We start from the raw sequence: 16,248 nt of genomic DNA on the forward strand, positions 1-16,248 counted from the left end.
TACTGTATGGCTTACAGCTGTAGGTGAAAATAATCTAGTCCCCCCTACGTATTCAGCCACTCACGTTTTCTTTCATACAGTTACAGGCCATCCCATTTTCTTTTTGGGGGGGAACAAAAAATAAAAAAAAATTTATGTACATTTTACAAATTTTAATACTACTTAAATATTAAGATAACTACATACATAAATCATAAGGGTACTCACCAGCGATGAATGTTGATTAAAGATGATGATGATGAATTAGCTGTGCAGTGCGATGAATGACGATGAAGATATGACTGCACAGCAAAGCAGAGGAGTTACAACTCATCTGAGGGTGCCTGTTCACCTTCGGGAGGCACTTCTTCAGTTGATTTGGGAGGCATGACTTCAGGCAATTGGGGAGGTACTTCTTCAGGTGATTCGAGAGGCACTACTTCAGGCGATTGGGGAGGCACTTCTTCAGGCGATTCGAGAGGCACTACTTCGGGTGATTTGGGAGGCTTTGGAGGGGCCTTCTTTGTCCGTTTGATGAACATGGTGATAGGCAGCTGCTGTTGCTGCTTTTTCATGGTGGTGAGGGTTTGTTTATAGGGCTCCCATGCTGAATCAAGCATGTTTGAAAACTTTGAGCTTTCCATAAAAGGATCCCATGTGAAACATACTCCTATGTATCCTTAATCATTCTCTTAATGTGGGACAGACGTTCTAAAGTCAGGCCGCTCTCCTCTTCCTCCTGCTCCTCCCCCTGAACCTGGCGTATCATCTTCCTCACTGTCAGACTTCGTCAGCTCTTCCAAATCCTGGTCCATCAGGGGGTCAGAGTGAACATCAATAAGGGTGGCGATTTCATCCTCGGTGATGTCCTCGAAGCCTTCCCCACCTAGAATTCTCGCCAGCTGGACAGCCTTATTAATGACCGAATGTTGAATTTCTTCAGGAGTGAAGCCCCTGTAATCATGAACACACTCCGGCCACAACTTGTTCCAGCTTGCGTTCAGGGTCTCCTCCTTCATGTCATTCAGTGATCGGCTGATGATGCTCAGACATGTGGCAATTGTGAATTTACTCCAATATTCTTTTAGTGTAAATTCATTGTCACTGTCCATTGCATTTACAATGTGTTGGAGGGAGTTCCCGGTATAGAGTGCCTTGAAGGCATGGATCACGCCCTGGTCCATAGACTGGAGGAGAGAGGTGGTGTTGGGAGGGAGGAACTCAAACTGGACTCCCTTGTAAGAAAGATTGAGAGGGTGGCCACCAGCATTATCCATAATCAGCAACACCTTGAACTCCATGGCCAAGTCGTTCAGGTATTGCCTAACTTGAGGGATGAAGCTCTGATGGAACCAGTACTCTGTGAGGACTTTGGTGACCCAGGCCATAGGGTTATGCATCCAGAACACAGGAAGCAATGCCTTGTTCTTATTCTTGAGGGCCCTGGGGTTTGCAGCCTTGTAAATGAGGCCTGGTTAAAGCATGAAACCAGCTGCATTCCCACACATGATGAGGGTAACCCTATCCTTCTGGGCCTTGAATCCTGAGGCTTTAGCTTCGTCCTTCATAAGGTATGTCCGGGAAGGCATCTTCCAGAACAGGCCAGTCTCATCCATATTGAATACCTGTTCTGGATGGTAGCCCTTCTCGATGATCTTCTTGAAGGCCTCTGGATATTTCATGGCTGCTTCAATGTATGCAGATGCTGATTCCCCATGCAGAGTAACAGACTTCAGGTGGAACCGCTTTTGAAATCGATGGAACCACCCCTTGCTGGCCTGGAAACCTTGAGGCGCTGATGATGGTCCTGCTTGGGGCTCTTTCCCCTCTTCTTCTTCTGCTGGTTCATCAAAGCCTAAAAATTCTAATTCGCCTTCGTCAACGCCTTCCTCTGCCTGTACTACGTCGTCGCCTTCCTTAGCAGTTGATAACTGCTGGTAGAGTTGTCATGCTTTCTCATGAATGATGTTTAGTCAAGGGGCACGTTTTTCTTCCGGCAGTCCTTTATCCAGATTGCCAGAGCAGATTCCATTTTCACGATTGTTTTATCCCGCACTGTCGCAACTGTCTTTGCACTACCAAAAGTAGCTCATACTCACAGACTTGCGTATCTCCGCCTCTTTCTTCTTGATATATCTCACTGTGCTCTCATTAACACTGAAATGGCAGCCAACCGCGGCAAAACTTTTACCCTCCTTTGACATGTCAAAAGTTTCACCTTCTCCTCGAGTTTCATAATAGTCTTCTTTCATTTAGATTCTTAGCCAGAAGGCTTTGAAGGAGCAGGGCGTTTTTTAGGAGGCATTTTAGGGCCAAATACCGCTGATGCACAAAGATAAAAAACCCAAACGGAAAGATGCATGATTTCACACGGTAAGAAGATGCTACGAACTACACATAACTGAGGAGGATGCCGTGGATGCAGTCTCCCAGAATTCCATGTTCGCAAGTTGGTTGTGAATGTTCAGCCAATGAGTGCCAAGGAAAATGAATGGTGCTTCTGGATTGGCTGCTTTGCAGATGAGAGCCAGTAGTGTGTCGAGTATCACTGGTCCTGGGTACACAGCGTCCAGCATCGCAATTTCTTTATATTTACAGAGAGGTGGCTTGGGTGAAGCACTTTTAAGAAAAACAAATATATGTTATTGAAATTTTGCTGTGTTTACGTTAATATATTGCAGTACTGTAATATTTAAAAATTAGTAAATCATTTTTCAACTTACAAAATGTACTTACAGTAGTCATTAATATATACTTAGTACACACATGAAAATGCTACGTACCACAGATGTAAACATATGTACCCTTGCAGCATTCCTGTTGTCTTACGTATTTTAGATATGCTCTACTTACTACCGGTAGTTCTGTACTGTACTATGTATCATCCTAAAACACTTTTTGTATGTAATATTTAAAAATCAACCAACAACAAAACATTTTATAAAATGTACATATTGTATGCGCAGAAGATCAGTGTTAGTATATGTACACACAACCAGTAGTACCATACGTATACTGTAGCGGCAGATTATCGGCAAATGACCCAGTATAACCTGTTTTATTGCTATCTCACGTTTGTGTTTTGCATGTACAGTACTATGGCCTAAAAATATTTTTTGAAATCATGCATTAAAATGTCCTCTGAATGCTCTGCTTCTTCTAAGGCCTCTGGCCAATAGCCTACAATTACGGTAATGACTGATGAGAAGAAAGTACTGTAGACATGATTGTTTTGTTAAGAGAGGGCAAAAGTCACGGAGAAGTAGCAGCCCATTACAGCATGACATTATTTGTGGTCGCCTGCATTGAGCATGAACAGGGTAAAATACTCATGCAGCCCTACTGTACCACCTTCGTTGCCATGTTCAAATACCTTAACATGACAGCGCCTCCTGTGATTCATCGTACTGCACAGCTAATTCATCATCATCATCATCTACAGCATACTGAAATCAACATTCATCACCAGTTACTACCTGTATGATTTAACTTCATTATTTATTATTATTAAGGTACCTAGTGTAGTATTACATATTATTATTTAATTTCTATTGTTATTATATGTACAGTACTGTAGTACAGTATTATTACAGTAAACCCCCCATATTTGCGTTCTCATGGTTCGCGGACTCACGCATTCGTGGGTTTCTCTGTGGAACATATCTAGCCATCATTCGTGGAAAATTCGCCCATTCGCGGTATTTTTCACTGAGAAATAGTCACTTATTACTGTATTTTCATATATTTTTCATGAATAAATACACTTTTTGTGATAAAACTATTAAAACACTCAGGTATAAGCATTTTTACAGGGTTTTTCTTGGTTTAAGCTATCAAAATGGGCAGTTCTAAGTGTTTTTAGATGGGTTTTAAGCATTCGCGGATTTGACCTATTCACGGGGGGGTGTGGGACACATCCCCCCCCGAAAACGGGGCGTTCACTGTATTGATTTACTTGATTATTTAATGTTATTGTACAATAAATATGAAAATACAGAATATTGCTATATGAAAGACAAAAAAATCTGCATCCACGAATATGGAGTTTCCCGCGAATATTTTTAGATAATTATGTTCCTTAGAAAAACCCGCGAATGCATGAGTTTCCCACGAAAATTTTTTAGATAGGTTCCATAGAAAAAGCTGCGAATGGGTGAGTCCGCGAACCTTGAGAACGCGAATACGGTGGGTCACTGTATTCAGAAAAGCTGATTGCTGCCCATCATCCCATACAAACTGCACATCATCCCTCAGGACATCTGTCAGGGGAGATGCTAGAATAGAAGAACCTTTCACAAACCTACGAAAAAATCCAGCCATGCCTAAGAAGGACCAAATCTGTTTCTTATTCGTAGAGTAGCAAATTCTACAAGTTGCCCTAACTTTATCATCATTCACTTTAACACCCTCCTTAGAAATGACATGATCCAAATACAGTCATACCTCGAAATTACGCGAGGTTAGGTTCTGGAGCCCCTCGTGCAAGGTGAATTTTCGCGTAAGTTTGGCATGGTCTTTAAAAATGCTGATAAATGTTTATTTCCAGAGTTTAAGTACTAATCATGCTCCCAAAGTATTAAGCTAACTTTTAAATGAACTAAAGTTAGTGTAATTTTATTTAAAATTTAGCTTATTACCCTTAAAAAAGGATTACAGCAAATGGTTGACATAAAAATTGAGTACTGCACAGTTTCATAATAGCGCATTTACAGTAGGTGCGTACGTATACTAATGTTACCCCTAATTCATGGGATGCCGTTTTCTTTGTCACTTAGAGTAAAAGCCGTTTTCTTTGCGTCGCTAGGCAAAACGTCAATCCATAAAACATCGAAAACATGTACAGTACATAATGTTCGTAGAAGGTAGTACAGTACAGGTAAAATTCAATCAATTTAAAATTATATACTGTACTGGTAATGACGTACAGAGAATAATAAGTTGTAAACATATGTTTGAGCGCTAACTACGAATGAGAGAGATACTGTAATAAAGTAACTGTACTGCTTTTGTATCGTATTTATGCGCAAATATATAAATACAAATTTTCCATTCTGATTTTACACCTAAAATCATGTAAACTTAGAAATTATACACACTTTCTACAGGGGTATCATCTTTGAAAAATGCAGGGTATCACATCTTGTAAAAGTACACCAACTGAACGTGCTGTAATTACATGCACATACAGATTGCACCAGCACTTTTCTCCGAGGTGAACAGAGTAATTTTCAAAGAATGACACTTAAACAACTCTTAGTTACATCTCTGATATTACATTAAAGAATTCATTTTATCAAAATGAGAGCGACTGAACAACCTCATCTCAGGGTCATGTAAAGTCCTTGTGACAAAGACTCTGCAAATGGACATAATACTTGTATGATATTTATGTACAGAAATATAAATATAAATTTTCCATATCGATTTTACAGTTAAAACCATGAAAACTTATAAATGTACTTCAAACATTAAACAAGCATTTTCTGCAGGGGTATCATCTTTGAAAAGTGCAGTAACTTTGCAAATGGGTATCACATCATGTAAAAGTACACTAAGTGAATGTGCTGAAATTACCTTTGCATCATATTTATGCATGTACAAAAATAAAAATAATACATTTTTTATACAGATTGTACACATGAAAGCATGAAATGCATTTTTCATAGAGATTTTACACATGAAAGCATGAAATGCATTTTTCATAGAGATTTTGCACATTAAAACATCAAATGTATTTTTCATACAGATTTTACACATAGAAGCATGAAATGCATTTTTCATACAGATTTTACACATAAAAGAATGAAATGCATTTTTCATACAGATTTTACACATAAAAGCATGAAAACTTGTAAATTACTTCAAAAATTAAACACCCACTTCTGCAGGGTTTCTCGAGAATTTCGTGTGTCTGTGAAAAAATCGCGTATGCCCATTAGTTAGGTTCCAGTGAAAAGTTGGTGTGTGTGTGAATTCGCGCAACTCGAATCGTGTAAGATCGAAGTATTACTGTATACTATTTGCTTCTTCAGAAAATTACACTTAGCTGATTTCATCTTCAAACCCGCTAACCTAAACCTCCTAAAAACCTCCCTAAGAACTTCTAAATGTTCCTCTACCGAATTAACCCTCTAACGCCGAGCCTCTATTTACAAAAACGTCTCCCGTATGCTGGCGGTGTTCGGGAGTTAGCGCCGAAGCGGAGAAAAAGTTTTTTTTCAAAAAATCACAGCACGCTTAGTTTTTAAGATTAAGAGTTCATTTCTGGCTCCTTTTTTTTTTTTTTTGTCATTGCCTGAAGTTTAGTATGCAACCATCAGAAATGAAAAAAAATCATTATCATATATAAATATTGAAATATATGACAGCGCAAAAAAAAATTTTCATATATAATTTTATACAAATCGCGCTGTGAGCAAAACGGTTAAAGCTAACGGGTTATTTTTTTTTCTTTGTATTGTACACTAAATTGCGATGATTTTGATATATAAAAAATTGTAAAACGATCAAAGGAACACAGAAAATATTATCACAAAATGATGCATGAATTAATTGAACGCCTGGACGTAAAAAAATGTTTTTTTCAAAAATTCACCATAAATCGAAATATTGTGCTAAAGACTTCACGTTTGTTGAAAAATGAAGCTAATTGATTGAATATTACTATACTGTAAGTGTTTTAGCTTACAATTCCAGTTTTCGACCATTTCGGTCGAAAGTTAAAGTTGACCGAAGGTCAAATTTTTCTATTTATCGTGATTTATATGAAAATATTTCAAAACTGATAAAAGCTACAACCATGAGTTATTTTTGTTGTATTCTACATGAAATTGCACACATTTCCATATATAAAAGTTTGTAACGACTAATATAAACGGTGCAAACATTACGACAACGTGATTTAAAGAATTTCTACTTGGCGGGACGTAAGGAAAAAAGTTTTTTTCAAAAATTCACCATAAATTGAAATATTGTGCTAGAGACTTCCAATTTATTTGGAAAATGAAGGTAAATGATTGAATATTACTAGAGTGTAAGAGTTGTAGCTTACAATTGCATTTTTAGACCATTTCGGTCGAGTCAAAGTTGACCGAAGATTGAAATTTTGGCAGTTATCTTGATTTATATGAAAATATTTCCAAATTGATAAAAGCTACAACCATGGGTTGTATTTTGTTGTATTTTACATGAAATTGTGCACATTTTCATATATAAAACTTTATGTAATGGCTAACATAAAACAGTGCAAAAATTACGACAAAATGACGAAAGAATTTCTGAAATTTTCGGCAGAGTTACCGCGCAGACGTAAGGAAAAAGTTTTTTTAAAAAATTCACCATAAATCGAAATATTGTGCTAGAGACTTCCAATTTGTTGCAAAATGAAGGTAAATTATTGAATATTACTAGAATGTGAGAGTTTTAGCTTACAATTGCGTTTTTTTCGACCATTTCGGTCGAGTCAAAGTTGACCGAAGTTTGAAATTTTTGTAGCCGACGTGCGTCGTACGCCCACTCGCACCCAACAGACAATTTTAGTCAACGTATGATACGTCCAGTCGACGTTTAAGGGTTAATGACAACTAATATATTGTCCATATAAATAAATATGGGAGTCCCTAACAGACCAAGCAAAACTGTATTCATTAGCCTAGTAAATGTTAGAGGACTACCTGATAAACCAAACGGCATCTGCATCAACTCATAATGCCCCTTCGGCAAAGAGAAAGCCGTGTGCTCTCGACTCTCCTTGCTAAGTCGTACTTGCAAGTACCCTTGCATCAGATCAGTTGAAAAGTAAATATTCTTTCCCCCAATCTCAACAAATAAATCTGGCAAACATGCCACAGGGTAACAATCAGGAATGGTTTTCTCGTTCAACTTCCTAAAGTCCATGCAAACTCAGACTGTACCACCCTACTTGGCACTGCTAACAACGGGAAATTAAAAGGCGAGGAACTGGACCTAACAATGCCTTCTTCCTCCCACTTATTAACCTCTTCTCTAATCTTTAAAGGAATCCTATATGAAGGGACAAAAATAGGGTTAGTCTTATCCTCTAAATGAACCTTGTGTTCTAACTCATTTGTTAACCATAACTTATCCCCTTTAAGTGCGACTGTGTCTGCAAACTCAGTCAGAACATCTTCCACGCCCTCAACATATTCTTTAAAATCAGCATTGGCTAAATGATCCTTAAAAACCTGCCTCCTAGCCTGTAAATCTGCTGCTGAAAATCTACACAAATCCCCGACAATAGCAACTGAACCATCTTCATCGACCCAGTCAACAAAGTGAATTGCATAAGTACCCTTCTGATAATTCTGAACTGAATCATTACAGTTTAGCAGTTCCACCCAAGTATCCCCTGAACTTGACACATTGTTTATAGAACCTGTACATATTACCCCCTTCAGCTTTTTGCTACACTCATCCACACACACCTGTATGGATGTATGCACTCCTTTCACTCGAACTTTCACCATTGCAACCATACCAGGACCAAGAACCACATCATCTGACAAAACCCCTTTATAACACTTCGTACCCACTGAAACATGCTCAGAATCCACCCGCGAATTCTCATGTACACCCGATCAATTATCATCATCCACTTCTCTCACATCCATCCCCTTGTAAGGCACAAATACACCAGGTACTCCAACAGTTATACCACATACCCCTGTATGAACCGAGATTTTGCGTCTCCGACATGCTGGATGACCCAGTAACAAAGTATTCCCCAAAGCAGCCCCTCATATAACCAAAAATGGTCCTGTAAAAGTTCTGCCCCCAAGAGATAAATCCACATCTACGAATCCCAAAACCCGTAACCTATTTGCTTGAACATCATATACTGTCTCTTTAGCTGGCCTCAAAGAACAATTGGAAAACATCGATCAGAACAACTCATAATTCATCAAATTAATAGAAGCGCCTGTATCTAAAAAAAAACACTCACATTAACCCCATACACAGACCCTTTTACCACTGGCTTCACCTCTGAAGGTTCCCCCAGAGGTCCTATATCACAAGAAACACCCATCCAGTTTTCCTTTACAACTGAATGGTCTCGACAATGCTTGCCAATCACTAAATCCCCTCGAAAAACCCCCTTGAGGAACTTTCTTACCTAAGCTACCAAAATTCTGAAATGTAGGCTTACCATTATACAGTTTAAGAGACGGACAAGAACGGCACAGGTGACCATAACTCCTACAACTGCCACAATATTTAACATGGCAAAACCTCTTAATGTGTCCCTGCTTGTTACAGTTAAAACAATGAACCTGTGGGGCCCAAGAACTCAACCCAACCATTGACCTCTGGCTCTTCCAAGTTTCAACAAAACCCTTCAAACTGCAGACAATCTCCGCGCCCTACACAACTGTAGACTGACCTAAGTATTCTGTGATCATTAACCCTTCTAGCCATTTTTGCAGTTTTCCTCTTCATAAATAAATCCGTTAATTCACTCTTGGCTGATCACAAATACAAAAATTCCCAAGTCATGTGGAAGGAGACCGCTTAAAGAAAAAAATACAAGAAAAAAAAATTCTCACGTAGGAAGAACTCCACAATGTTAATTCCCTTAACTCAAACACTTAATCCCCAAAAATCAAAAGAGTATTATTTAGACACAATTAAATCAAAACCCCATTAAAAAAAAAGACAGACTGGCCTAGTGGACAGCTGACTGCAAAATAGGTCAAGATAAACAGCGAGTCTTCAAGGGCGCAAAAAAAAAAAAGTTTACCCTCAAGTAAAGAAAATAGAAGTTTACCCTCGTATAAAGAAAACAGGACTCAGGCAAATGGAAGAGTGTGAGAGAACAAAAAGAGAAAGGAAGAAAGTTCGTTCCCCTCCCTTTAGTGCAATATCTTCCCCCCTATCTCCCCCCACACACACATAATCTGCAGAAGCACACAGAAAAAAAAAACACTAAACGCTTTATCTCTTGAGACGAGCTCACCTCTCGACCAGTCATCAAGGCAAAAATTGCTGAATAAGCTCACAGCAACAGCTTCCCCCCTTGCACATGCACATGCTTGTACTCAAAATACAATACGTACGTAACTATGAAAAAAGTTTGAAATCTAAGAAATGTATACTCAGTCTCATAAGAAATGTGTACTCACAATAACCCAACAACTGTCGAATAAATTATTTCCCCAGTATTCAAAGCCCCCAGAGATAATACAGTAATTAAATAATCCCCTAATTAAACCCTAAACACTGATGCAAACAGCCGATTGCTTAAGAAAAAAAAAAAAAGCACACAAGCCACACCCAAAATTCTCATGTGCTTCATAGAGCATGGGAAGAAAGCATGAAACTCCGCCCAACTATGACGTCGCCAACATTTCATTCAGGGGATGACATCACTCCTGCCAACGCCTGATATATGTTGCATCTCAATAAAAAAAAAAAGAAACAATCCACTCTTAACTGGATTGTTCACATCAAATTTGACACTAAAATTAACAATAAAAAAGTAATAACACTTACATACGCTCCTGCTTGACAGCCGCGGTGCGAAATCCTTCCACCAAAGAAAGAAAGAGATAAAAAAAACAGACATATACTTGTGTGTTTATGCGTGTTTACCACACGCAAGTGGTCAAGATACCACAATTAAACACACTGGGCACACTATCCTCTTCCCCAAACACTCCCTAAGATAAACCAAAGTCCAGAAATATCTATAAACACACCAAAACCTTGTTCCCTGTGACTTATCATATCATCACACACACACACACACACACACACAAAGACACAGCTGACACACATTTCACAACACACACACAAACTGAATTGCTGAACCATCAACACCACACACACACACACACACACACACACACACACTGAGATGCATTACAACCAACCTCTATAATCCATCCTGTATAACAACAACTAATAAGATATGTCTCTTCAGAAGCGTAACCTATCTATTTATCTATTTGACTATTTCTGTCTGTTACGCTGCCACCAACTATTATGCCCTAAAAACAAGATCAGATAGGATCATAACCTCCTACATCTGTTTTAAGAACAATGTCATATCATCTTATCTCTCAAGATTCTCCGGTAGCAGTGGCAAGCATTGGGTCAGCACATTATTTCTCTTTCGTCAACTCCTCTCACTCTGTCTATCCTCAAACAGAGGGTTATTGGATTAAAACACCGAAATACAATACAAAACTAGACTTTATTTGTAAAATTAATGAAAGCAATTTAGCAAAAGTTACGTTCATGAAATGGAGTCTCCCATACCCCACAAAAATGGAAGTCAAACTAGAGGAAACTCAGACTCTCAATCATTCGAATTAGTGATTCTAGATCGACCAACCAATACTAGTGACTAACACCCCGGTCACCAAACAAAATGAAAAGGTCATGATTAGACCAAAATAAATGTTACATAGTATGGTAAAAAGAACACCACTTCTAATTTTCACGTCCTCACAGAACTCAGCCAGAATTCCTGTTAAGAGAAACATAGCTTACGTTAAAACCTTAAGGGTGCATAAAAAAATAAACACTTGAAAAGAAAAAAATGCATAGTAAAAAATAGAGGAGTTTCACTGCAATGTAAAATGGGTATTCCACATAATGTCTGGTTAGGTAGTTATAAATGATTTGTTTAACCAGACCTCTGAACTCTTTTAGGGTTCTTCTTAGGCTGCTGATTACCCATAATGTCTGAAAAAGATACAAGTGTTAAAGAGTTACCTTACACGCATTCTATGGCCATCAGGAAACTGTCCCTCAAATGGTTGTCTTATACACAAACACAGCTCAAAAGAGCGATCACACCAGCCACAAATCGAAGTGAATACCCATTCTTGGTAACATGCACATTAGTGAGCACACATATGCACACATTCACTTAATAACCCCTCCCTTGAAGCGTGACGTCACCGTCAGGTTCAGTGTTTGATTTTCCCCATGCATCTTGGTCATGACCGGAAGCCATGAATGAGAGGCGTTGGATACCCGCTGTCTCTAACCGCGGAAAATACCAATGTCAACATAGAATTCACTTGCACAGGAACTACGTTTTCAAAGGCCATCAATTAGTCAGCTAGATTTGTAATATATACATAAAGGCTTACATTAGCTTGGGCTAATTTTCATTCATTTCAAACAATTGAGTCTTTAGACACCCTGAAGTTTGAGTCGTATTCAAACATATTGAACCTGTTCACTTGAACAGCCCTGAGGCTTTTAGACACACTGAAACCAGTTCATTGTGAACAAACTTGAGTCTTCTGAGACACCCTGAGTCTATTCAGACTCCGTGAATCTATTCTTTTTGAACAATATTGCGTCTCTTCAGACATTGAACCTGTTCACTTGAACACCCCTGAGTCTTTTCAGACATTTTGATTTTCTAAAGGGTCACGCCCATATAAGCATTATCTCAAGATGTCTATGACATCCAGAGCCCAGCATAATGAGGACTTCAGGTTCTACAGGTCTGCTGGAAAGGACATGGGACTGTCAGGCCAAGCCTTGAGGGATTGGGTCCAAAAGAGTAGACGATGCCAAGGCAGAAAGAGAGGCTGAACGAATAGCCCGGGAGAAACGAGAAGAGGCAGGAGAAGGAGAAAGAAAGAATAACTCTGGAGAAATGAGAAGAGCCAGAAAGACTAGCCCAGGAGAAATGAAAAGAGGCAGAACGACAGGAGAAAGAGAAAGAACGACAGGAGAGGGAGAAAAAAAAAAAGTTCATGAGCTTGCAATGGCAGCTTACGACATGCGCAACACACCAACACCCTCTCCTCACTCATCCCTCAGCAGTGTAGGCTCCCTCATAAAAAAATGGGACGAAGCCGGGCCTGAAGCCTGGCTCGACCAAATTGAAAAAGTCCTGGCAACCTATCAGCCTTCTACTGAAGTGTCTCTGATCCTGGAAGAGCACCTTGAAGGGAAGGGTGCCATTGCATTCAGTGCTCTCCCCCCGAGGATCAAGGAAATCTTGCCCTTGTCCGCCAAGCCAATATAAAAGCTTTTGAAATAATTCCTGACTGTTGGAGGAAAAGGTGGAGAAATATGGCCAAGGAATCAGGCCAAACCTGGTCTAAGTGGATTTTTAAAAAGACCCAAGCCTTAAAACGATGGCTAGAATCTCCTAAAAGCCACTAGTAGGGAGGATGTCCTCGAACTCTTCCAGCTCAAGGACTTCTTATTTTATGCCCCGCCAGCTCATGCCACTCATCTGTGCGATAAGGCGCCGAAGACAGTGGTCGAGTGCTGTCATTGGGCTGACATTTGGGATACGCATCATCCCCATCTTAGGTCCTATGGACAAAAATTATATCCCTCCTCGCCTGCCTCAACCAACTCCCAGTAACCTCCCAAAAATGGGCACCCCCATAAGAAATCCATATGTGGATACTGTAAGAGAACAGGGCACCCCCACTGAACAGTGCTGCTTGAAGGCGGAGAATCAGCCAGAAGACCCCTCTACGTCCTCGAATGGGACAACACCCCAACGAGCCATGCCCAGGTCGTGGACGAAAGGTAAAGGGCCTGCCCCCTCCAATGGGACAGTGCCAGGAAGAGATTATAGCCAGACATATTGCACCACTTACAAAATCAATCTGGGGCAAAATGCCTTAGTAATAGTAAGTCAAGTACACCTGCCCTTGCTATGGCCGTCACTGACCCAACATCCTTAGGTCCTCCAGGCCAAGGTCATATATATATATGGCACCTCCCCCAAAGTAGAGGCCCCGCCAGCCAGGTCAAGGCATTTGATGATTCTGGCACTCAAATGTCCCTCATAAGGGAAGACAAAGTTCCCTGTGGAGCTACCTTTAACAGACATAAACTCGTCACGATTGAAGGTATCAATCACTTTAAGATGATACTTCCTACTGTCAAGTTGAGGATCACAAGACCTCATAGATCTGAAATCTGTGACCTCACAGTAGCTAGATACATTCCTGAAGGTTATGACCTCCTCCTGGGACAAGATATCTGGGCGAGTCCTGTTCCAGGCCCAGCCCTAGTGCCACTGCCCAGGCACCAAATAGATCTCCCTCCAGGAGATCCCAGACTTGAGTCGTAATCCCTGCCAGTGTCACTTGGATGGACTGAGCAGTGCCAAGTTCTGCCCATCCTGAACGGCAAGCAAATTTCCAATACAATACTAGTGCCTGAGTCTGCCATAAGAGCATAAAACGAATTGAGCTATCCGCTGGTTTGTTTCCTCAAGTTCTGAATGGTTGCGGGACGTTGTCCCTACACACTAATGATAACAACGCCACCGCGCGAATTTTGAATTTGTAAGCTGCCGTAGGTTAGGGAACCATAGCTATGTAATTACTTGGTAAGTATATATAAAACTTTATTTTATCATAAAAATGTCATTTTGGTCAGACAGTAAGTTGGCTAGTGTCAAAAGTGTTCACCTTGTATTTGTGAAAAATAGAGTACAGGAAATAAAATCCTTAATTCCAGAGGTGGTCTTGTCCTATGTGCCTACAGATAATAATCCCAGTGACTGTTTGACACATGGGAAAAGGACAGAAATGATCTTGGATAGTTCTTTCTGGTGGGTCCTTGGTTAAAAAATCTTCTTGGCCAATAGATAGGTCATGGGTTGGTGGATCACTTGTGCAGGGTAGAGAAGAGAGCATTTTGGTCAGCACTGTAGGGGACAACCTGAATGGTAATACTCACTTGTTGAATTGGGAGAGATTCAGCAAGGTTAAAAAGGTCTATATGACCACAGCGTGGATCCTACGATTTTTGAACAATTGTAGGAGTTCAACCAGTATGAAGAGGCATGGTGAATTGACCTTGGAAGAACTCCAAGAGGCAAAGAATAAGACTATTGCCATCATACAAAGGGAATTTTTCCAAGAGGAATACAAGAGTTTGATGAAGGGAGTAAGAAAACCAAAACTAGCTCTCGTACACCAGTTGAATCTTTACCTGGGCTACCTGGGCAACAGTAATAAGGTGTAAGGGTAGACTAGAACACACAGTTACATGACCTAAGTTTTATATACTATTGCTGAATAGTTGCTATGTTCCCCAGGTAATTATTAAAGAGCATCATGATACTAATGTGGCAAGTGTCAGACAGGAGTTCTGGATCCCACAGATAAGGCAATTTACCAAGAGTATATTACACCATTGTTTTATTTGCAGGAGAATGCAGGCGAGGCCATATAGGCCCAATGTAGTTCCTCCATTACCTGAGTTCAGGGTGCCATGTAAGCAACCCTTTAATACCACAGGCATGGATTACACTGGCTTCATTATGGATTAAGGGAAAAGGACAGAGCCCTGAGAAGGCTTATATCATCCTATTTACGTGCCAGATAACCAGAGGCATACATGTGGAGCTAGTTGATAACTAGTCCTGTGACTCATTCCTCATGAGTTTTAGAAAATTCTGCAGCAGAAGAGGTTTCCCAGCACTCTTGTTGAGTGACAACGCCACCACGTTTGTAGCGGCATCAAAATACCTTAAGACCATTTCGGAGAATCCCAGGGTAAAGGAAAATCTGTTAGATATAAAATGCAATTGGAAGTTCATCCCAGTGAGAGCACCGTGGTTTGGTGCTATATGGGAAAGGCTGATAGGACTTAAGTCATGTCTAAAAATGATCATAGGCCAAGCCTTACTCAGTTTTGAGGAACTGATCTATGTGTTGGTAGAGCCGGAAGGAGTTATCAATAGCAAACCATTAACCCTCTAATGCCGAACCTCTATTTACAAAAGTGTCTGTCGTATCCCGGCGGCGTTCAGGAGTTAGCGCCGAAGCGGAAAAAAGCTTTTTTCAAAAAATCACAGCACGCTTAGTGCTTAAGATTAAGAGTTCATTTTTGGCTCCTTTTTTTGTCATTGCCTGAAGTTTAGTATGCAACCATCAGAAATGAAAAAAAATATCATCATATATAAATATTGGAATATATGACAGCACAAAAAAAAAATGTTCATATATAATTGTATACAAATCGTGCTGTGAGCAAAACGGTTAAAGCTAATGAGTTATTTTTTTCTTTGTATTGTACACTAAATTGCAATGATTTTGGTATATAACAAATTGTAAAACGATCAAAGCAACACAGAAAATATTATCACAAAATGATGCATGAATTTGTAATGTGCAGACGTAAAAAAAAGTTTTCAAAATTCACCATAAATCGAAATATTGTGCTAGAGACTTCCTGTTTGTTGCAAAATGAAGGTATTTGATTGAATATTACTAGACTGTAAGTGTTTTAGCTTACAATTCCAGTTTT

At 39.7% G+C, this 16,248-nt stretch overlaps 2 protein-coding genes across 2 annotated transcripts in view; both read left to right on the plus strand.

Annotated features, from left to right (window-relative positions):
- Positions 1-16,248, plus strand: part of LOC136849231 (uncharacterized) — a 148,958-nt gene that overhangs the window by 124,368 nt on the left and 8,342 nt on the right. The gene's annotated exons all lie outside the window — the stretch shown is intronic.
- Positions 13,350-16,248, plus strand: part of LOC136843720 (eukaryotic translation initiation factor 4E transporter-like) — an 81,736-nt gene continuing 78,837 nt past the window's right edge. The window contains exons 1-3 of the mRNA XM_067112357.1: positions 13,350-13,509; positions 14,582-14,957; positions 15,148-15,205. Coding sequence (XP_066968458.1) covers positions 13,350-13,509; positions 14,582-14,957; positions 15,148-15,205 — 594 coding nt within the window. The remainder of the gene's footprint in view (positions 13,510-14,581; positions 14,958-15,147; positions 15,206-16,248) is intronic.

Source organism: Macrobrachium rosenbergii, chromosome 2 (assembly GCF_040412425.1).
Source record: "Macrobrachium rosenbergii isolate ZJJX-2024 chromosome 2, ASM4041242v1, whole genome shotgun sequence".
Lineage (NCBI taxonomy): Eukaryota > Metazoa > Arthropoda > Malacostraca > Decapoda > Palaemonidae > Macrobrachium > Macrobrachium rosenbergii.